Source organism: Prorops nasuta, unplaced genomic scaffold, assembly GCF_024137725.1.
Source record: "Prorops nasuta isolate Cenicafe-Biocafe unplaced genomic scaffold, Cenicafe_Pnas_1.2 PNAS00010, whole genome shotgun sequence".
In the NCBI taxonomy this organism is placed as follows: domain Eukaryota; kingdom Metazoa; phylum Arthropoda; class Insecta; order Hymenoptera; family Bethylidae; genus Prorops; species Prorops nasuta.
In genome coordinates, this window is record NW_027116807.1 from 4,902,713 (window position 1) to 4,926,110 (window position 23,398).

The 23,398-nt window shown below is 34.1% G+C and overlaps 4 protein-coding genes across 6 annotated transcripts; 1 reads left to right on the forward strand and 3 right to left on the reverse strand.

Annotated features, from left to right (window-relative positions):
* Positions 1-2,301: 2,301 nt before the first annotated feature.
* On the forward strand, positions 2,302-4,030 carry bys (Bystin). Its single transcript, XM_066732382.1, has 3 exons — positions 2,302-2,541; positions 2,611-3,539; positions 3,621-4,030. Exons 1-3 carry the CDS (start codon positions 2,398-2,400, stop codon positions 3,853-3,855), a joined length of 1,308 nt encoding a protein of 435 aa, XP_066588479.1. The 5' UTR covers positions 2,302-2,397; the 3' UTR covers positions 3,856-4,030.
* Positions 4,031-4,136: 106 nt separating this feature from the next.
* On the reverse strand, positions 4,137-6,455 carry LOC136776666 (ribonuclease H2 subunit B). 2 transcript variants are annotated; one of them, XM_066732384.1, is made up of 5 exons: positions 6,003-6,455; positions 5,576-5,811; positions 5,217-5,502; positions 4,905-5,125; positions 4,137-4,822 (listed from the first exon to the last, which is right to left on the reverse strand). In XM_066732384.1, the coding sequence occupies exons 1-5, from the start codon at positions 6,088-6,090 to the stop codon at positions 4,727-4,729; spliced, it is 927 nt and encodes a 308-aa protein (XP_066588481.1). In that variant the 5' UTR covers positions 6,091-6,455; the 3' UTR covers positions 4,137-4,726. The 2 variants fall into 2 exon arrangements, with proteins under 2 accessions (XP_066588481.1, XP_066588480.1); XM_066732383.1 differs by having other exon boundaries at positions 5,576-5,814.
* A 440-nt stretch (positions 6,456-6,895) lies between these two features.
* On the reverse strand, positions 6,896-17,213 carry hzg (herzog). 2 transcript variants are annotated; one of them, XR_010823207.1, is made up of 5 exons: positions 15,631-17,213; positions 14,729-15,153; positions 14,445-14,630; positions 13,615-14,286; positions 6,896-11,838 (listed from the first exon to the last, which is right to left on the reverse strand). XR_010823207.1 is itself a non-coding variant. In XM_066733019.1 (4 exons), the coding sequence occupies exons 1-4, from the start codon at positions 15,698-15,700 to the stop codon at positions 14,095-14,097; spliced, it is 873 nt and encodes a 290-aa protein (XP_066589116.1). In that variant the 5' UTR covers positions 15,701-17,213; the 3' UTR covers positions 6,896-14,094. The 2 variants fall into 2 exon arrangements, 1 of the variants encoding a protein (XP_066589116.1); XM_066733019.1 differs by having other exon boundaries at positions 6,896-14,286.
* Positions 17,214-17,641: 428 nt separating this feature from the next.
* On the reverse strand, positions 17,642-23,183 carry Glg1 (golgi glycoprotein 1). Its single transcript, XM_066733012.1, has 13 exons — positions 23,046-23,183; positions 22,439-22,956; positions 21,396-22,376; positions 20,932-21,318; positions 20,696-20,865; positions 20,499-20,616; positions 20,240-20,436; positions 19,949-20,168; positions 19,551-19,877; positions 19,304-19,483; positions 18,999-19,227; positions 18,819-18,925; positions 17,642-18,740 (listed from the first exon to the last, which is right to left on the reverse strand). Exons 2-13 carry the CDS (start codon positions 22,754-22,756, stop codon positions 18,576-18,578), a joined length of 3,399 nt encoding a protein of 1,132 aa, XP_066589109.1. The 5' UTR covers positions 22,757-22,956; positions 23,046-23,183; the 3' UTR covers positions 17,642-18,575.
* Positions 23,184-23,398: the final 215 nt, after the last annotated feature.

Here is a 23,398-nt window from a genome sequence, read left to right on the forward strand (position 1 = left end):
AGCCAGAGCGATTCCAATGTTTTTCAAACTCTCCACGGACAGTACACGACCCAGCGTTATAAGTACACATACAAGGCTTGTTATGATTTCGTACACTTATCTATGTCGAAGCTCCTCATCTGACTCTTTCGAGAAGTACACTTGAGACGTAAATTCAGTCGACATCCTTCCTGGAAAGCTCCACTCCTCGCTGGAAAGTAAACGATGCATTTTCTATAGTATATATATATATATATGTGGTTATTATATTTCGTCGGAAGCTAATATTACCAGGCTGCCAATTGAGAACGGGGAAGGAGGGGGGGGGGGGGAGCTCCCTCGACTCATACACCAAAACGAGAGGGTCGCGTGTCCAAATCCCCGCGTGGAATCCGCTCTAAAATGCAATTAGCCATAATTAATGCTCGCCGAATTAAAGCAGCGATATTGCAAAATTACCATTACTACCATTGGTTATCAGACATTCTTTCAACTTGCACGTACGTTGCTGTTTTGTCACTTTTCGCGCATGACTAATCCATTGTTACACGCGCAATCCGAAACTTTCATCGCGCCTATTATCATAAAATCCTACAGTAAGCATTATGATTCCGTGCATGCGTATAACCGAGTGTGATATATGCATCTTCGACATTTCTTTCCACATGGGATTTGTTTCATCAAAAGACTCCTTTCCACCACCACATTTCCACGAGTCCATTATCCGTTCTCTCCTTGCTAGGAAAACAGATGTTTTACTCTATCCTACACTACATCTATACATACGTATAGTCTCGAGAAAATTTTCCGCTTTACCGATCTTTTAACCATTTCACAATTTCGCGCATGAATTGACATTTATTGCGCGCCTAGTAGACCAACACACTCTGTGTATACTCTCTCTGTTGCAAGCGTTTGTAAGTTGCAAGGCCATTAGATTCCGTTGATTGGCTACAAGGATCGCTGCTGTATACGCCTTGGTATACTGGATAATTAAAAACACGCAAATCTGCTATTGGCGTATATGCGAAATCTCTTTATACTTCATATATATATAGTATTACCAGCCGAAGCTAATTTGCCTTCCGATCCTTCTAAAGTCCTCAACGTAAGCGCTTATTTGCTTGCTTCCGCTGCATCTCTCTTCCGCACACTTCAACTATTAGCGTCGCGACGACTTCACTTCTTTCCTCCCATAAGTTCTAATTAAACCACTCAATTTCGTTTTGTAGAATTCAGGTTGGGTTGGTTTTCAAGATACGTGCTCCAGCTCGTAAATTACGACTTTGCCTAGGGAAACCTGTGAGAGAAAGAGAGAGAGAGCCTGGCGATTCTCCTCTCATTGAGACACGAAATCAGGACGCGTGAAAGGCTTTCCGGTTGCATTCATCCATCAGGAGGCAGAAGAAAGGGGGAATTAACGCGTGAATGGCGGACGGTATCTTAAGGTGGCCCGTACAATGCGTAGCGCCTGCAGCCCACGTTTCACCATTATGAATACGAATTAACCTCATTCAAACAACTCTCTATTCATAAAAAATGGTCAAATAATAAGAATATTCCTTCGTCGATGTCCTTTTTCCTCGCAATTGTCACTAACCGACTGTCTTTTCTTATAAAAAACTTGCCACGCCAGTTTTTAGATGACTGTATAGTAAACTTTTGATGTAATTATTGCCACTGTGTATAACTATTCAAGCAAGAATTCATTACGCCATACCAAGGATATCAGCTTCTTTTCAAATCTTATATAAAAAAAACTTTTCTTTCACAATTTTATCATTATTGTATATACTTTTCAATTTATCTTATATCATAATAATTATCTTAATAAGTACATAGCAATTTCAACTTTACCAACGAATCATAACCTCAAAAAAGTTCCACTGACCAATTTACCTCCGGTTGATAATTTTCAAAGAAATTCCTTCTATTTCTTTCGTTTGACAAATCAAGGATTTATCTTAGATTTAATTTAATAGTATCATATTAAAATAATTACAATGATGATTTTGTATTAATACTTTAATTCGTTCCTCCAATTTATTCACAAACGTATACATACGTAATAGTACGTATGCATTTCGCGGTAATTTTACTATGCACTCGCGCAATGACGCGCACCAGCGTTACCATCTCTGCCATTATGCAGTTGCCCTTTTTTCCCTAGTATTGTTGTCGGTGATTGGTTAGTCAAATAGGGTTCCCTTTCCGCTAATGCTGGGCTTTTCGCTGAAGCGCAGTGCAGCGCAGTGTAACATAAATTCAAATTGGCAGAGTTGGCAATGCTGTGTCTCAGCCAATGATATGCCAATTGCCAGATGGCCAGATCCAGCCAGATCAGATGGACTTTATTTGTGTTATTTAGATAGGGCCAGGGTTTTTAGCACGTGGTTTCTAGTTGAGTTTTAAAGAAAAATGGGAAAAGCGAAAAAATTAAAAGCTTCCAAGGGGGAAACTTCTCAGTCAAAAATAGGGTTAGCAGATCAGATTGATAATGACAAAATTGCCAAAGGTAAAAACAGAACAAAAGTTAGACTACGGACTGAAGAAGAAGAAGAGGTTAGAATTATTATTTTTTCAGACATTTTAGTTTTATTGATATTGATTTAAATAATGTTTGTATTTCAGTATGTGGAGCCCACCCTTACAAAGCGGATTCTTTTACAAGCCAGAAAACAACAAGCTGAATTAGAAGAGGAAAATGAGTGTGGCCAGTCTTCTAATTCTTCTAGAATGCCAATCACAAAGCTTGGGGTACGTTTCAGTGATTCGGAAGATCAATCTAGTGAAGATGAGTCTGTGGAAGCTACACAGTATTATGAAAATATTGAAATTAATGAAGATGATGAAAGAGCGTTACAAATGTTTATGAATAAGGAAGCAGCACCTATGAGAACTTTAGCAGACATTATAATGGAAAAATTAACAGAAAAGAAAACTGAGATAGAGACACAATTTTCAGATGCTGGAACTGTACAAATGCAAGAACTAGATCCCAGAGTAAAAGCTATGTATGAAGGTGTCAGAGATGTTCTTTCAAAGTATCGCAGTGGAAAATTACCTAAAGCCTTTAAAATTATACCCAACTTAAAAAACTGGGAGCAAATATTATATATCACAGATCCACCAAGGTGGTCTGCTGCAGCAATGTATCAGGCTACCAGAATATTTGCATCTAATCTGAAAGAGAAAATGGCCCAAAGATTTTACAATCTTGTATTGTTGCCACGTATCAGAGATGATTTAATGGAATACAAAAGACTGAATTTTCATTTATATCAAGCATTAAGAAAAGCATTGTTTAAACCAGCTGGCTTTATGAAAGGAATTCTGTTGCCCCTCTTAGAATCTGGGACATGCACTTTAAGAGAGGCTGTTATAGTAGGATCTGTGATTGCTAAAAATTCCATTCCCATGCTTCATTCTTCTGCAGCACTGTTGAAGATTGCTGAAATGGATTATACTGGAGCAAATAGTATTTTTCTACGAATATTTTTAGATAAGAAATATGCTTTACCATACAGAGTTATTGATGGCATAGTGTTCCATTTCCTGAGGTAAGTAAATATTCTCTATGTTAAACTCTTTTAACTTGAAACAAGAGAATTTTTTACTAACCAGTATTCAAATATTTGTAGATTTGAAAGAGATCCAAGGGAACTTCCAGTACTTTGGCACCAATCCTTATTGACCTTTGTACAACGTTATAAGAGTGACATCAGTTCAGAACAAAAAGAAGCACTTCTTAATCTACTAAGAAAACAATCTCATCATACATTAACACCAGAAATACGTAGAGAATTACAGCATGCTGTGTGTAGAGATTTAGAAACCACAGAGCCTAAACCAGCCCCAGAACCAATGAAGATGTAACACAATAAATACGAACATAAATTATCTAATTATTGTTATTTGTAAATTAATAAAAGATTAAAAATAGTTATATTTTTAACACTAATGAATTAGATTTTATTTCTTTTATTTATGTATAGTATTTTAACATTGTGTACGTTTATAGGCAACAATAAAGTTACAACAACAAGCTTAATGTATCCAAACAATTGATAAAACCCTATTTCATAATTGTTTCAATTATGCTATATTATAATTATTGTGGAAGCAAAAAATTTAATATACATTGTCAATAACTTAATTCAAATACATTTTTACAATCTTCTATACACAAAACAACTTAAAAAAAATTTACATATATAAATAGTACAGTTTGTTAAATGGAGTTGAAATGCAAGTGGTTGACTAACATTAATGATTAATATTAACATTGATTATAATTTAAAAATATTGTAAAATTATTTTTGTAGTATTACTTTAAGTACTCAGTTTTGGAGTATGAAAAATATATATACATATACAAATGATTGCAGAATATAAGAAAACAAGATTCATAATACACAATAAACGTTTTACTTTTGAGCATCAATGTAAAAGTTTTCACAAAAAAGAAATAAGGATCAGGGAGTTTAGAAATAATTACTGACATTTCATGCTATCAAGATCACTTATCCACCCACTTTACAAGAATCTTTATAAAAGAGGGTGTAAATTATATATATATATATAAATATATATAAGGCTGAGGAAGAGTTGAAAATGAGGATTGACCTTGACAATACTGTAAGGTTTAATAAAAAGCTATTTACATTTAAAAAAAAAATCTAATATCAAATTATATTCTTTTGGTATGAATGCCCAATTCTCTTAACTATTATAATAGGAAGGATATCTACTTCTTCTTAAAGAAACTAGTAATACTTTTACTTCCAGCGGCAGCCTTTTGCCTGGCTAATTCTTTCTTGGAAACTGTTGCAGTCTTTTGTGGCTATATAGATAAAAGTTTAAAAAATAATTTTGATTTTGAGGTAAGAGATAGTTCCATTGAAATAAGATAAATTAATACATACTTTTTCAGATTTTGTTAAGTCAAGAGCTTTGGGTCTTGAAATTTGTTCTTCATCGAGTACCTCTGTTTTCAGTCGTTTTTCATCAGACCCCTCCTTTGAACTACCTATTTTTCGTTTTTTAATTTCTGTGTCATCTGGTATATTCAAATGTTGTGCTAGCTTTTTTGACAAATCTTCAGTCAGATATTCAGACACAATACCATGTGCATATTTTAAATACTCTAGAGAATGATTAAACACATACATATATTCCAGATGTATAAACCATGTTTTGACCATTTAAAATACTGAAATTTTTGAAATTGCTTTTACCTAAGTCCGTGCCTGGATCGTATTTACTGCTTTTTACATAAGAAGCACTAACTGCACCTTGAGAAACATGGAGACCTTTTTGTTTCAGCACTTCCGCTACCCTTTCAACTTTCTTCTGTAACCAAGCTAAAGTCTTATCCTCATTAAATTTAAAAGCCTGAAGGGATTCATCCCCTTTGCGATCAGCTACCAAAGAAAGCTTAACATTTTGACAGCGTGCAAGACGAGTTGTTTCTGGATAATCTTCATCTCGCAAACATTGCTCCAGTGGTTGGGCTTGATTTGTCTGTTCAATTAAAAAGGACAAAAACTGCTTTATCTAAATAAGCATATATCTTATCTTTAGGAAAGTAAGTTACCTTTCTTAAATACGGTAATATTAAGAAAATTGGATCAATTGGAGTTGAAAGATGCATTTTTCCATCAGATTTAACATTTTCATCAATAAACCAAGATCTCTTATTTTCATCAAAAGTTATAACTTCCTGCACAGTTAAATCCTTAGGGCTAAATACAAACATAGCAGGCAGATTTGAAGCTGGATGTCTTAATTTTACTATTTCGGGTAAAGTACCATCCGTACTTTCTAAGCCATCTGCTGAAAAGTATAAGATAAAAAATAATTAAAAAAAAAAAAAAAATCACAGAAACTATATTATTTTATTACAGATTTATAAAATTAAAAACTTGGCTTTTCGAGTGGTTTGGAAAACTGACAGGGCACAAGTAAGCCGGTCTTTCATTATTTATTTATAAGAGGATAAAAAATTCTTAAATTTTGTTTACCTTTCATTAGGAAGACCCAAGTATTATTTGCTGGATTAGAATTTGCAGTTTTCACGCATTTCTTTGGCGATGCTTTGACACGCGGCATTTTTCGTGCTTTTCTATTATCAAAATTCTAGGTTATAAGCACGCTAAAATTAAAGTTTTATCAAAGAATATTATTCCGGAGGGAAAAATTCAGAGGTCAGCCATTTTTGACCGCCGGTTGAAGCGTCAGTTTTTCACAGGCGGCTGAAGATAGTATTTTTATTGAGAAATTAATTGTATTTATTAGATTTTTTGAATGCGACATGTCACTGAGTTTTCCAAGAGTGACATTAGAGATAACAACATTCGAGTAAAAGTTAAGAAAAACTCGATAACTAACTAAACGAGGACGATAGGATAACGAGTCACATTTAAAATTATCATCCGTATATCGAACTCTGCCGAGAATCTTCCAAACTACTTCATATTTTTAGGGGACATTGCGCGAAAAATATCGCATAAATTTTCGTAAACCTCCATCAAAAATGAAGTTTTTTAATAATCTCGATCCTTACGAGTAATTTAAAGTTTTCTTTCTACATAATCATATTGTTATAAGCTGTAATTTGAATATATATATATATATATATATATATATGTATATATATAATGATGCTTTATTAAAAAATGTATAAATTTTATAATAAAATCAATAATTTTATAGCCTGCTTCAAATTAACTTACGTAATAGGTATACAAAGTTTATTAATTTTTTTGTATTAAAAAGTAACAATGTAGGAAGAAAATTAAGTTATATATGCGTGGTCAATAATCTATAATTAGAATAAACATAAAAGTATTGGAAATTCTTTAATAGAAAATTATTAAAATTAAGCTGTACTGTCAGGACTCTGTAATTCATAAAACGTTTTATAGAAATATGTTTTATATTAAAAGCCACACAATGCAATTTGTAAAGATTTGAAACTTTAATTAATGATAAAACCCATTTTATGCCATCATAAACTATATTATCGATAAAACAAATCCCAGTTTCTGTTTTACCAGTTGTAGACCATCTCGAAAATGAATTTTTTGTAATTTTTTCTATAGTTCGTTACAACAATCACGTTATCAGTGAAAAAAATGGATTTAATAAAAAATCAAGCATTAGCTAGACTCAGTATTTAAAATGTAATAGGTGTCGCATCATCTCTTATATTGGTAGGACTTGAAGATAGAATGTAATGATTTTTGCAGAAATTGTCAATGGGAGCTCGACTTAAAATTAAATGTTGTTACAAGCTTTTTATAATTTTTTTTTTATAGAAATACTGGTATTCAATCGAAAAAAGTAGGGGCACTGTGCAAATTTATATATAAACTCTTTGACGGTCAGAATTATCGGATTTACATAATATGCACTAGACTTACCATTACGCCTTACTCGATCAGGATTACGCCGATCACTCGTGAAAAATGTCATATATGGATCTCACTATTCATTTAAAATCTAGAGGGACAGGATAGTTCGTTTCACATACCTCTATTCTACCGCTCTACTATTTTTACCAGACATTGCTATTAAGCACTCATTTATATCGATGTACCTATACCATCCCTTCTATTATTTCATGAAATCTTCAAAGCTCTCTGTCAATCCTTTCAGTCGATATAATGCTACAAACGTTTATACATTGTATTGAGGTCTGTGTATAAAAATTGTGAAAAAAGTTACTTCACGCGCGCAAGAATGGAGCTAAATAAAACAAAAAGCATAATAATTGCTTTCAAGGAAACATTCTCATCCTGTTATTGACAGGAGTGGGCAGCAGAAAAGCCCAGAGCTCGAAGGCATACAATTTCAAGAACATGATGTCTCCTCTTTAAACGGATATTGCAACAATACTCTAAATACCTTGAATCCCTTAACAAATAATTAAAAATTAAAAAATGGTCGCTTTACCATCTCTCTGACCTCTTTATATATTCTTTACTTTACTTTAGAAAAAAATAAAAAGGATCAAACAAATTGGAATAAAAACTCGAGTCATGTAAATTGAATGCACTGAGAGGTCAACGTATACTCCAACGATTCTCACAAATATCATAAATCTTTCGTTACAAAGCCAAAAGTGTACGATAAGATATTTTGAACAGATTGGCGTGTAAGATAAACATTGCTAAAGTAACAATATTTTTACATAAGTTTCGTGCCTCTTATCGCTGTTATTTCAACAATTTCCATCTACCGAAGCAAGAATATCTCTTTGTAAATTTAGAACGCAAGATATGAAAAAAGTGAAGAAGGTATTTCAGGTATGTGTACAGTTGTCCAATGGCAAATGCTGCCGTACATCAATCAAGTTCCTGTGAGAGGAACGGAAAAGTTGACACGAGGAGGACCGATATAGCTCAATGCTACACCAATGACATTTCCCCTTTGAAAGTGCAGTACCTACGGAAATCCAATATTCCGAGCAATCACGTGCGATCGAGCAGCTCGACCTGAATACCACGATGCCATTTAATATAATAAAAAGGACCTTGTTTAATAGTAAAAAGGGTTCACGCAAGAACAACTCTTAAAACTCAAACTTTATCAAACGTATATATATATATATGTATATATGTATATATTACGGATGTGTGAAAGTAGATGTAATGCGTATCCGTGTTTGTGTCTATATATATATATATATATATATATATGTATATACACATATATAATTTTTTTTATTAAACACAATCACAGAGCAAACTGGACATGTCGTAGAGGGTCGGGTTTAATTTTATTTCTTGCATACTTTCTATCAGACACAGACACACACATACGTACTTTCCTTCAATTTTTCGCTGATATAGTCCACCACCACGAGGCTGCCTCTTCTCTGCGCGCAGTGTAGAAAATTTTGCGACGTTTAAAAAGTCAGCATAGTCTTTAGTAAAAAAACATGTGATAATAGATCGAGGAAGTCTCGTGAATCAAGGTCAACTTTGTTTGATATTCGTACAGAAGGTCTCTCTTATTAGTGGAAGTAATTAAATTTTATTTACAAATCAAGGCAATATCGTTAATTATGTTTACATGCATTCTTCCCTCCTTTTCTCACATCCTTTCATCGATGCACACTTCCACAATATTCCCAAGTCCCATTAGGAACCGTTTGCTTTTCCTTTTCTAACAATTTTTTTGCCTTTTTTCTTTTTATCTCTTGTGGTAAAACCTGACACAAGTGACTCACAGTTGCACAATACTGGGTCCATTTTTGAGAATAATCTTCCTTGCATTCCGCTTTTTTTTTTTTTTTTTTTCTAAGAAATTGATTAAATATAAAAAGTTTTTTGGTAAGCGTCGCTTGGCGAATGGCTTTTTAGAAGTTCTCGCATACTCTCGCTATCATACTTAAAACAATTTCGTGCATACACATGCACACACATGCACGCTCACTCTCTGTCTCCCTGCCTCCCATATTGTATATATATATATATATATATATATATATATATATGTATCTGTTTTACATACTATCTGCCCGTAGCGCAGCATATACTTAACCATTCTACACGGAGAAAAGTGTTATAGCAAACTATTTAAAAATCTTATATTACAAATTCATCAGAATATACATCAGGAATATTAAGTCTTGGCTACTGATTGCACAAGCTCGATACATAATTGGTATTACAACAATCACCGGTTAAAAATCGCTTGTGTATGTGGCCGCATGCGTGCGTGTAAGTGTACGTGGCCCAGTAAACGATAAATATCCAAAGTTAATTGCTCATTGGAGGAAAGAGAAAGAATGTGTTTTTTGTATAAAATTGATCAATCGGTTAAATTTAAAGAATAATGCTGGAGACTTTGATGTCCCCCCCCCCTGATTAGGCCTGTAAAGTATAGAAAAAAAAGTTGGAGAGACAAGCACTCTCCATCAAACTTCTGACTCATTGTTTTCATTTTTAAAATACCGAATTGAAACATTTAACTTTCCCATTCTCTTTCCTCGATAAGTTTAGCTCTAAATAGCTGACGTACGCAGACGAGCATACACGAGTTATAATATTCTTTGACAATTAATTGGCATTCTTTGCGTTTGCAGCAACTATCTTCTCCGTGTATGTACAAAATAACATTTTGTGATACACCTATATTACACTTTTAAAGTGTCCAGCCATTGTTCCAGGTGCGCTCACCAGGACTCGCCGCACAGTAAATAAAAACGCTTGGGAAGTCTTCTTACACCCGATTAAAGAATCGTATTAAATAACAATAATCTGAATACCGCTGATACTCGAATTTGTAAAAAATCCGTTGATGAACATTAAACGATATTTTTTTCAGGAAGCACCGATATTACCTAATGCCTAAGGTGTTACAGCTGAGGAAAATCATTTCTAAATTATGTCTAATGGATTGACTGACTCAATTGTCAATAAAGTATCTTTGACCTAGATTATCAGTCGTGACCTTTGACCTTTGATTCGTATTTAATTTAGCCTAGACCTATTACCTTTTTCCCCATTGCTAGCTTTTAGATCCTTAAGCTTCATTAGCCCCCAGACATTTACTCTTAGTCCAGTAACTTTGATCTAGGCCATTGATCCAGGGTTTTCCAAATTTTGCTTAACTTTTACTTTGCATACAGAAGGTAGATCTAGACTTTAAGTTATAATTTTAAAACATCCTTATTCCTCCTGAAGATTCAAGTCCATTCCAAGTGATTGATTCAGAGTTACGTATCACAAAGTTAGCCCTTAAAATGAGATCCTTGTACCTCTTGACACAGGCTAATTTTATTTAAACTATAACATAAAATTTATTGATCAAACATGTAAACAATTTATTGTTATGGTTGGATGTTGACTATATGCCCTTTAAGTGCATTTTTCACAATACTGCTCAATTTCACACGAAAAGTAAAATTTTATCGGTAATTGCATTAAATTTGTATTACTATATCTAGGGCACGATAAAAATATTTTTAAAAAATCTATTAATATTTTCAATGTTCTTAAACTATGCATTTAGTGCAAATTTTTGTGACTGGGACTATCTCAAAATGCAAACAATGCATCAATAGACTAGTTATTATTCCAAATTATTCATTATTCATCGAATTCTGAATTTACACTTGAATTAAACTCAACAAAATATAACGCACACTCATACTGGATACAATATATAATTTGTAGTTTTTGGATTCACAAGAAAATCACAAGTTTTAAACATAAACGTGAATCACGTGGTAAAGCACAAATTTTAATTACTTCCAATATGATTTTATTCCTTTATTCCTCTGAAATGTATTTTTAGACAGTCTTCCCTAGCAAATTAAACAAGTTTTTTTGTAACTAAAACAAATTCAACCCAGCCAATATGGTTTCAAAGGCGAATAATAAATGCACGCGATAAATATTTAAAACAATGTAAATGATCTCTGTTTGCTGAATAGTAGCAATTTAATAAAAAAGTGTCCAGAGGTACAAAAATGTCCTCTACTTTCCTGTTGGTTACACTGATCAATCTCAAACAGTTTTGAGTCAAGTCTGTGGTCCAATAACAGTCAAACTTACAGCACACTTTAAAAGCATACAGTCTGGAGAAATAATGTATAGATCATTGGTACGTAGACTATTTACATGTCCTTTGTAAGCTTCTAAACTTATAGTCTAGACCTTCGACGTAAGATTCTTGCTTAGACCATTGGCCTAGACCTTGAAGACTCGTTAGTCCAGAGACGTTGCCTAATGATGATTATCCTCAGCTGTATAGTAGTATACGCACAGGTGCATGCAACGAGGAAGCCATACAATGATGCGGATTCAACGTTGTGCGCAACTAGGGATGCTCCTCCAGTTTAGTACTCTGAAGATTATTGATATTACAAATGATTAAAATGATTCACGGCATCCTTTAAAACGAACGAGAGGTGCGATCATTGAAAATTCCGTTAAAACGATTCACCTCGTTATAGATATTTCCCCTAACAACCTCCTTTAAACTCTTATCTTTTCCTGTACAAACGCGCAATCAATATTCTTCTGATTTCTTACAATGTAATTGTTGACACTGGTAGTCCGTTGCTTTAACATTTAAACGTTCAATCGGCCAAAGTTCAATTATTACGGTGGAAAGCAATAGAAACTCACAGATCCTCTTCAGGGTTTTACCGAGTCGTTTCGATGGGCATTGAAAGATATCTGATGATCGTCCATATTCACGCGAAGAGCAAACAGAAAATTATAGCGTTTTTCGTGGTAGAGCAAGAGTGCAGGAATTTGTCCATTAAGAGAAGATTTAATCAGTTTGAAGAGAGGGAAAAAGAAAAATGGATAAAATAGCAGGTGTTAAAGGGATCTTAAACGTACGCATCTATTCTATTCGTATTGGTTAAAACTCTCGAGCCCACTTTGATATACGTAAATAAAGTACGTTATCTAAGTACAAATGTTTTACAGTACAATGCTTCCTTTTTTTTAAGAACTCTATTCTTCGATAATTAATAGTTTAAGGTAAAAATCTCACGACGTTCGATTGTTCTGTGAGAAAATTTTCAACACTTTTGATAGTTTTACAAAGTAGATCGGCAATGATTCTAGTGGATTAAGATTTGAACGATGAAAAGTCGTCAAGTACCTCGCGATGATAAAAGTATAAAATAACGTAAAAAAGGTGTGGTATGGAGAATGAGAAGAAAAATTAAAAGCACGCGGTTATAAACGAGAATCTCGTTGACTGATAAAGAAACGAAGCTACGCTCTACTAATGACTTCAATAAATGTACAAATTAGAGAATAGTTCGTTAGTAAGTATAAAATATGTATAAGTTCGGGGATACACAATGTTGCTTAACTATTAGTTAGAATTATTAAATCTAAATAATTCTAATTCGTTAACGACTTTATAAATATGGATTTAACATAAGATATCGTTAATTTTATGATTAGCTGGAGGGAAAATATGATATGCATTGGCTCGGTATTAAAAATTGATATATCACGTTTCTGCAAGCTACATTCAAGTATCATTTTGTTCTCGTAACGCTTTACGAAGGTGGCGTCTAGCAAAAATAAATATCGCCTACCTACGAAAAGTGCCGAAAGGTAATTTAATCAATTTAGTGCCTTCGATTCGTCTTGTATTTTGCCAGTTTTTCTCTCATTCTCTTTATTACTCTTATTTGTCTTTCATTAAAACATCAAGCATTAAAATATTTGATCGTAAAACTCGTATCTAAAAAAGATTATGCTGCCGTCTTAATGCTGAGCACCCATTGAGATAAACGTTTCAAGTACTTAAAAGAATTTAAAACAGCCTATACGTACACATATATTTGTTAATAATATATAGGAGAGGGACGGTGGGAGGGAAGGGGGTAGGAGGGCTATCTCTCATCCTTCGTATAAAAATAAAAGAAACTGGAAGGAGAGAGAGATCATAGAAGATATATCTACATGCGTTTATATTATATATATATATAAAAAGAAGAAACCCACCAAACGACTCTGTAGAAACGATCCGTGATTTTTAGTTGTCTATCTACTTGTTGAGCCAGCCCTCATTTTCAAAAATTGTTCTTTTAACTCGTTTTCAGTACTTTGTTTGGTTCAAGTTAAATGTAAGTACAGCGTTTGTACTTACCCAATAAAAAACATGGTTTGTCCCATTGTCTCATCGATCAAAGGACGAAAATGCACGCACTCTGAACCTAAATATACCGATAAAACTCTTGATTCTTTCCCTTCACCGAGGTGAATAAGGTAAGACGCTGAAACGTCGACGACACTGATGTGTGTATTGGGGACCTACGGCGACAATCCCCAAACGTTAGCGAGGAAGAGCTGAGAAGGCAACAATAATAAAAAGAGCAGCAATCCGTGCACGCGTGGTACGTGAGAGATTTCTGTTTCACAAACAAGAAAAAGTTCAAAGTTGCACTTTCACTTTTGCAATTTCGCTACGAGCGTGTCAACGAGCATTTTTTCATGGGTTTGGTACGCTATGCGGAGTCTCGTTACACCAGGAGAAGTTGGCAACGCGCAAGAGCTCCGTAAGAATCCTCCTCAGGGCGCAGCCGGGGATGACAAGGCTGGCCGATATTCGGCCAGAATTCAGGCGGGGCTAGGAAGCCCTCAACGAACCCGATCCGGGGCTTGGGCTGTTTTGTACCGTCGCAGGTATCTGGTTATAAGGATGATTGCTGTTGCACAATACCGTATAAATATTCTCCACGCTGCTTAGTTTTTCAAAGAACGGTATCAGGTCCAATAGCTCTGAATCCGTCATGTCGTCGAACCACGATGCCACTGGAACCTAAACAAATACCACGTTATTCATACTTATACTTGTTTATTATTATTTAGATCAAGCTGTTTGTTAAATTATCATACTATAGCAAGGAAATGTTATGAAAATAGAACCTCTAAGAGTATTTTATTTATTAATTCAAAAATGTAGACATATCTACTTACTGCATTATCTGGATGAAAAATATAACTAGCAGGACTATTGTCAACTATGATAATGTGCTGTAAATCCCGTCCTAGTTTATTTAAATCTTTAACATAATTTCCCCTATGAAAAACACAAGATTCTCTAAATAGTCTTGCCCTAAACACTCCCCATTTATCGAGCAGATCTGCTACTGGATCAGCATACTATAAGTAGAACAATAATGTTGCGCATTAATAATAATACAAAAAGCGGAGAGTGTTTTGTTCTTCATAAAACATTCAACTATTTTATTTTTTTATACCTTGGCTAAACTTGCTGTGAATAATACACATTCGTACAATTCACCCATCCTCTGTAAAAATTCATCCACGTAAGGCCTCTTTAAAACATACACCTGATGCTCTGTTCCATCTATCTCTACTGGGACCACAAAATCCGCATTGCTAATTGGTTTAAAAGAGCTGTGCACTAGTGTTTCATCAAGATCAATCACCATGCACTTTTTATGCATATCCTGATGTCTGACAGGGGGCAACAGAAACCTAGTGCCTGGTGTGGGTGAGGCTCTACCATCACCCTGAAGGGAACTAGCTTTGGAGCTTTTCGAACTGCTTCCTCGCCTCCTCCCAAGGCAGCATAGAAGAGATCGCAATAGTCCACGTCCTCTTGGCTTTTTGCCATTCGTAGAACCATTGTTGGCCACTTCATTTTCTCGTGGTATTTGGGCTATAGCAAAAAAGAAGAAATCTTTATTAATTTTTAACCAACAAATTTAGAACAGAATCAGGTCAAATCAATACTAAAATAATTCAAATATTCCAGTTAAGGAGGACAAGTGAGACACTTGTAAACAAAAATAGTAAGTATGAATCTATTTTTACAAGAGATCTATTTTCGAATGCTAATGGAGCGAAAGTAAAGTGATTCGAATTGGCATGCTGAAACAATCATGATAAGGGGTTCAAGATAAAACAGAGAAAAGAAGATAAAGTGGAGATTGAAAATTAGGAAAAAGTAAAAGTAGTAGGTGAAGTAATGATAAAATTAAATATAGAAATAACCAAAAAATACAGGTGACAAAAGTGGAAACAGAGTACTGAAAAGATCAAATAGGTGAGAAGGAGAAAGAGGAAAATCACAGCAGGCAAATATGTAGCATCTGGAAGAAAATCTTGACAGCCAATCCTGGTAAAAAATGCTAACCTTTTTCATTGTTGAATTGTCCTAACTCGTCATCCCTCGACACTTGAGTGATAATGGACGATGCGTCCATTTAAACATTTGTTGGTAGTCCCTGTGTGTCCGATCCGATCGAGAGATTCCTGCGCGCGCGTTTCCACACTTGCACATGCACGAATCTTTTATGGACAGCAATTATGCGAGTGTTCGGTGAGCAAATGTGTGCGTTGCGTCTGTATATATATATATATCCCCCTCTCTCTCTCTCTCTCTCTCAACACAAGAATTTTTGCTGATTCTTGACCACTTCAGGCAACCGGCGAACCAACACTGCCAGTTCCAAGTTCCAGCAACGAAGAAAACTAAAATTTTCCACTTTTTTCCAGCTGACAAAAATCCAGAAAATATATAAGCGAAAAATTACCGATACACACGCGCGTGCACGCACACTCCCAAGCTCTCTTCCTGACCCCGTCCCCTCATGTACACGAGCAAATAACAAACCACCAAACCAAAGCAATGCGAGACACGTACACAACCGATGCGCGCGCGCGCGCGCACTAACACTAATGTCAAATGCGAAAATTTTTCATCCAAATTGGATGAAAATGGAAGGAAAAGCTTTAACGTTGACAAAGCTGTTGAGTTTTCTATTTTCTTCTTGATTGTTGATCATCACGACTGGAAAATGAGAGGAATGAAGTTGGGATGGGGAAGGGAGACTGTATGTGTGTGAGAAGAGAGAGAGAGAGAGAGAGAGAGAGAAAGAGAGAGAGAGGGTGAGAGGGAAGAGAACGAACCAGCAGAGATGCTCGGCTTTTCTCTTTTGGTATATAATATCGCCACACCTTTATTACCGCTGAGCCATCGCTGGCTAGACATTAATACTACGTGTCACAGACTCATAACTATTGCAAACATGAGAAACGATGAAAAGGAGCAATCAAAATCCACGAAATCACAACTACATCTCCAGTGCTGATCTGACCAACGCGAATACCAATACAACAACAAACATCGCTCTCCGCCTTGCTGGATATTTCGATTTTTTCGTCCCTCCAATAAACTAAAATAAACTTTATTATAACGCACACTTTTTATATTTGTATTTGTACGATACTCGCTCAGCCGGGCAATTCGTGTTCGGTCTTTTCCGAGCCACTCGGCTCCTTTCGGAAATTCCTCGTCGAAGGCCACTTTTCCGGGTTTCTCGGGGCGTTTCTAGCCACTTTCGGACCCGCGCACACTTCTTCTAATAAAAAGATTTTTTCTATTGCAAGTTGATGGTATGGCTGGACAAGTACATGTGCGTATGTATATGTGTTTCAAAGGAAAATAGCACTAAGTACGATTATAGAATCAAATTGAGGCGATTCTTCTGCTCTTGATCTGTTTTGTTCTATTACTCGATCTACTATGCTCCATGCAAGCTGCTGACTCAAACCTCTGCTCAAACTCCAGATCAGACTATAGTTTTTCTGTGCTGCAGTGCTGCGCTTCTGCTTTGTGTGATTGTGTGCGCAACCATCTTCTGTGTGTCTGTGTACTAAAATATCGAAGCGCCACGCAACGGCATACTGTTGAACTTCCCAAGGCGACTGCGACCGTTGGTTGTGCATGCCATATATTAGAGAGTGTAGTGTGTACCATTGTGTACATTCAAACCAAAAATTATACAGCCATAAAAGTAGAACAAGCGACGCTGCCAACGCTTTCGCTTCAATCCCTTTCTTGGCTGTCGACTAACTAAGCTCGCTACTGTCACTTTGACAAGGGCATGTGGGACATGTGTAATACCACTATCAATCAATTGTAAATCAGATTCTTCTCTCTCTTCCTCTCTCTCTCTCTCTCTCTCTCTCTCTCTCTCTCTCTCTCTCTCTCTCTCTCTCTCTCTGTTTTCCTCCCCCTTCTTTCAATTTTCCAACTGCCTTCAATTCCCTTTTTTTAATGTAAATTTCGGCTTTCATTAAACATAAATATTCTAGTAATATATTATTATATATATTTATATCTTGTTACAGTTATTTCTTATTTAAATTAAATATAAACTTAAAAAATGTATCAATGATTAATCAGGAGATTATATTAAATTACTTATTAATGCTATAAATTGAGTATTACTTATTTCCCATTTAGAATTTAATGTTGTGAATGACTCCAAGTTTACATTACTATTTATCTAATCTTTGCTCCCTTCAAATTTCAATTTTATTTATTTTTGTTACTAATTTCAGGAGGAAATGAAAGTAATGCTCGCTTCTCTGTAAATGTAAATTTATATCATAAATTAAAAAACAAATAGACATAATTTCTACGTACAACAATTTCTTAATATGAAATTCTTCCATACATTCATGTCATAAACATATAAAAGATTGACACTAATTCTTTTATCATTTAACTATTTCCGACCGCAAACTATAGAGATATTTTGCATTCTTACTTTTACTATATATTTATAACTAAAAACTTTCAGTATCAGTCATACACCCCATGCATAAAAACTTTGCATTTCTTGTTTTTCCCCTTTTCATTATTAAACACTTACCCTACTTGATAAGATTGCTTAGTTAAACTGCTGTGTAACATTTTTGAAAACCTGATATATTTATTTGTTATTAATCAATTTCTCTTAGAAACGGACGTTTTCGTAATGTTACAAAACATTTGTATTCATATACTCAAACCTTTAATCGATACTTAATAGCAACAATTAGTATAGATTAGTATAAACATTTATAGCTCTTTAAAAAAATCTTGTAATTTACAAAGAGTAAAATGTTTAAAGCTTTTACGTTTTTAAATAGTACCTCGATAAACGTTTTATGGAAGTGGCTAGCTTACCTAAGATATAAATGGCTTTGAAGTATAAAGTCCATATATAGGATGGTCACACTGTTTTTTTTTGAGCCAATCAGTACTTGTTTTTTTTCTAGAAGACGTATTATCTTCATTCAAAATAATTATCATTTATTTTTCATCATCATTGTTCGTCTTGTAACTTTTCCGCAGAACATGCCGAATATAAAAATGAGACCAATCATTGAAAGTGCAACGATTATGAAGTATCTTCTAGCAGGTGATTGATTCACTGTTGTGTAAAGTTCTTTCAAGCTGAGCGGTCCAGTTATCTGAATTAAATAAAATTGAAAGATCTAAATTTTCCAAATATAAAATTTAAGAACAAATTTTGTCACTAGTTTATATACCTTGGCAGCATTTCTAAACATTTCAATCCTTGTAGTTAACATTTTGTAGCAATCTGGCTGCAATGACTTGGTAGTGTCTTGCAAAACATTTTGCAAACATGTAATATCTGTAAAGGTTCAATTAAATGATTACTATTTCTAAGTCCTATATTATATTGTTTTTTGCTTTTATTTGCTTACGCCTTCCACCTCCTTGTGGCACACTGCTACAGAATTTTTTTACATCAGTTGCACAGGCTTCTTGTAAAAGAGGATCAACATTGATATCTGCTTTTGCTAGTTGAATCAATTCTGCTATCTCTATACGACACTCTTCCTTCATATCCTTGTTACCAGCGTTAAATTCTTTCTTCAAACATTCTCCAACGGCGACAGGATCACTTTCATCCGCATTACAAATTACTTTAATCTGGTATTGAAATTTAATTTTATCTCAAAAATAAATAAATCAATCATTAAACATATTTAACAAAAACCAGCTTTACCTCATAGGCACACATTGCAGCAAGTAACGGATTGAGACGGTAATTCAAAGCTACTTCCTTTAATATATTAACCATTTGTCGTTGACATTTTGCGGTGAGTTTTGCCTCACGAAAGTTGTTTTTCAAGCATTGTATAACTTTTCCTTCCAGCTCTTTATCTTCCGGCTCAGTCTTCAAAACCTAAAATATTAGTGAATGTAGTTAATTGTTCTTGAACATTTATTCAGTTTTATGAACTTATTATTACCTCTTTACAGTGTTTATTCATGTCAAGAGAGCATGCCATTTTCAATGCTGTATTGAATCTATAATCTGTGTTTTGCTCAATCATTCGTTTAATAACGATATTTTTACAATTTTCGTCAAACGAATTTTCATCCTTGTATCTCTTTAAGCAACTTAGTGCTTGTGATTGAGGTATATCATGACAAAATAGATGTACCATTGCACGGCAAGTGTTTAATAGCACGTAATCACTTGAGCTATCTTGAAATTCTTGCCTTCTCATTTTGAAGATTTGTTTATGACAAGAACTGGACAATTTTGATTTATGTGAGGCTAAACATTCATGTACCTAAACAAATTATTTTTTCTCAGCTTTGTAAATAATTTTAATTCGATTTTAAGAATAAAATATTTTGTTACTTGTGAATTTCCTAAATCTACATTTGTGCAGAATTTTGTAATGTCTTGCGCACACTTATCCTTCAAAATAGGGTCGAGTTTAATATTTTCTCTCTGTTGATATAGCTGAGCTCTGATCTGCTGTCTGCAATCTTTTGGAATTCTATGTTGCGTGTCCTTCATTATATCTTCCTGCATAATTGCACTGAGACATTCAATGACTTCAGTTTTAGTTTTGGATCTAAAAAATTAAGTAATTTTTAAATAATTTGTTACCATGCAAAAAGAATCAAGAGAATAAGAGATATATACCCAGGGCAACTTCTTTTAACGGATGACCTACAAGCTTCTTTAAATTTATAAGTGAAGTGATAATTTTTCAATGATATCAATTGAAAATGTTCCACTACAGCTTTACATTTGGATTCAGATCGTATATCTATGTCGTTTTTGTGCTCTATTAGACACTCCATCATGTCTCCTTCATCTTTACCATACTTTAAAATATCCTGGCGAAAAGAGACATCTTGTCAAATCGGTTTTTTAAATATAATATAATGTAAATTTATACCCCGCAATAACGCTCCATTGTATGATGGCAAGCCATGGAAAGTATGGGATTCAATTCGACGCGTTCCGCTTGTTCTTCCGTGAAATTACCAACAGTTGCTTTACATTTCTTGTTTAAGCTGCAAATAAATCAAACATTAGCATTTAGTATTCTGCATTCAGAGCACTGAAATAAATCACTGAAAATATATTCGTTACTTTTCTAAATGATCCTGAAGGCACAAGATTTCCTCTCCTTTAGCAGTTTTGTCGTAACAAAAAGCGGCCAGCTCATTCAAGCATTCTTCCTCAATTTCTGGTAATAAGTCGACGTTTATTGCCCTTTGCCTCATAACTCTTCTAATTTCCTCCAAACACTCCACTTTTAACTAACAAGAAATTGTAAAATTAGTATATAAAGTAAAAAAATTTGATGAATGGAAATGAAATCTTACAGTCATATTTTTTTCAGGATGATATGCATGACTGTATAAACAAGGAAGTACTAATGGACCTCGTTCTGGATCCATCTGCATTCCATCGCTATACCAAGCATATTTCGCATGACAAAGTCTAACAGCATCAGATTTACAAGCCCTGTATAATTGTGGATCTAATTTATAATCTCTAGCTATAAAATATTGTATTTGGATTAAAGCAGTTTCACAAGCCGGTTTCATTCTGTCCGATGTCAACTGTTCCATTAAACAAGATATTACTCTAGCATCACCACCGCGTACATCGCGACACGCTTGGTCAACAACGGGTTGACAGGCTTCTCTTAATATAGGATCTATTCTCCAATCTTCCCCAACATCTGCCTCTTTCAGTAAATCCTCCAACTAAAATTAAATGACAAGCATAATTATTCACAGCATACCAAAAACCTAAAGTTATTATAAAAATCAGTTATTCTTACAGCTCTTTGACATTTGGGTGCTATTCTTGATTTTCTTTTTCTAGGTCTTGTATGTTCCATTAAACAATGAATTGTTTTGCCATCATATTCCATCATGTTACAAAAATTTTTTATATCTGTTGCACAGCTATCAACTATTTCAGGTGATAGCCTATAATCTTCCATTAACATTTTTCTGTGGTCAAACATTTCAGTTTGACAATCAACGTCAATCTTAGTACCATTTTTTTCTGCATTTTCTAAGCAAAGTAAAATTTGAGCAAGTCTAATATCTTTATCATCAGAAACTGCTTTACGACAATGATTGTTTCTAATATCCTCTTTGCATGCTTTTGCTAAGCCTTTACTAATTTTATAGTCAGAAGAGATTAGCTTTTCTCTCCTTTCAAGTTGTTTCTGACATTTTCCTGACATTGCTCTGTCTGTTTTATGCTGCATCAAACACTTATAAATTTGACCACTGCCTGGTCTTTCATCGCGACAAAATTTAATATAATCATCTGTACAAGCTATGTCTAATTGACGATCTAACATAATGCTATCAGACTGCATTTCTGAAACATGTAATATATGTCTCTTACATAATGGCTCTAATTTTTCTACATTTTCTTGCAGACATGCTAAAATTTGCCCCTGTGAAATGTCTCTATATGGCTGCAATTTATTACATTCAAAACGATCAATATCATTTTTGCAGTCAGACATGAATGGTGTTATAATTCTAAAATCACTGAAAGCAATACGCTCCAATCTTTGGATAAATATTATACATTGAGAATTTTTAACAACATCCCTCTTATCAATTAAACAAGAAAGATATGAACCATGCTTTTCATCATTGGCATTGCAATTAAGAATCTTTAACTCCTTCTCACAATTATTTCTGGCCAATCTTTCAATAGGTTTATTATCTGTAATATTTAAAACGAATTTCCAAAATTCTTCTTGACAACTCTTGTGTATTTTAGACACTTCTGATGGCTAAAACATTTATTAAAGATTAAATTATTTAATTAATAATGTCATCTTCATGCAATGCTTACCTTGAAAGTTTGAATGCATTCTAACCAAGATAATTCATCATTATCTATTTTATTGCAAAGTCTATCTAGATCCTTACGACATTTAAGATTCATACGATCTAATAAATTATCATTCTGCTGTGATAATGGGCTTCGCTTAACTCTGTTTGTCAACTTGCTAATATGATCACTAAATAACCAACTAATGTTTGGGATAATTTCACGTTCGTCAGAAAATAAATTGGTTAAATGTGCTTTTGCATTGGCAACGTGGCTGAGTACAAATAAATAAATGAAATATCCACAAAGAATTTTTTTTATGCTGAAAATACATGCCATCTTCAATAAGTTAATTATATTATTTGTAGTTTTTATTCCTTATTAAACACTTGATCTTCTTGATGGCATCACAACATAAATATTTTTCTAACACCTATCATCTCATCCTGTTTCATCAGTCGCTCTTATCCCGTTTTATAATCCGCCATGTAGCGTCAACTTCGTTTATTTATGTACACTTTGCGCATAAGATCGCTAAACTGGAAATTTTAATAACCAATAAAATAATCAACGTATAAATGTGTATTAATAATATTAATTAATTGGCATTTGGCATTTAAATAATTACCAATCTTTACAAAATTAATGGAGATAGAAGTTTTTCCCTGAAACCTGACGTTCTGACCTGGCCTTAACTAACCTAACCCGGGTAGCACTGAGCCGTCCGCATATAAATATTATACGAAGTAAATACACAATAGGTATATGTACTTTACTTAGATTTATATGAAAAGATTTGTGTATGAATATGATGTAGAAAACGGAGATTAGTTAAAATTAATTACTAATTAATAAATATTTAGATTTCCTTTGGAGTACGACTTTCGTCGCTTTTATCTAGCTAACCTATCCACGTCAGACGTTTGGGATAAAAAAACTCCTGAATGAACCTGAATGAGACTGTTCTATTCGTTCTATTTT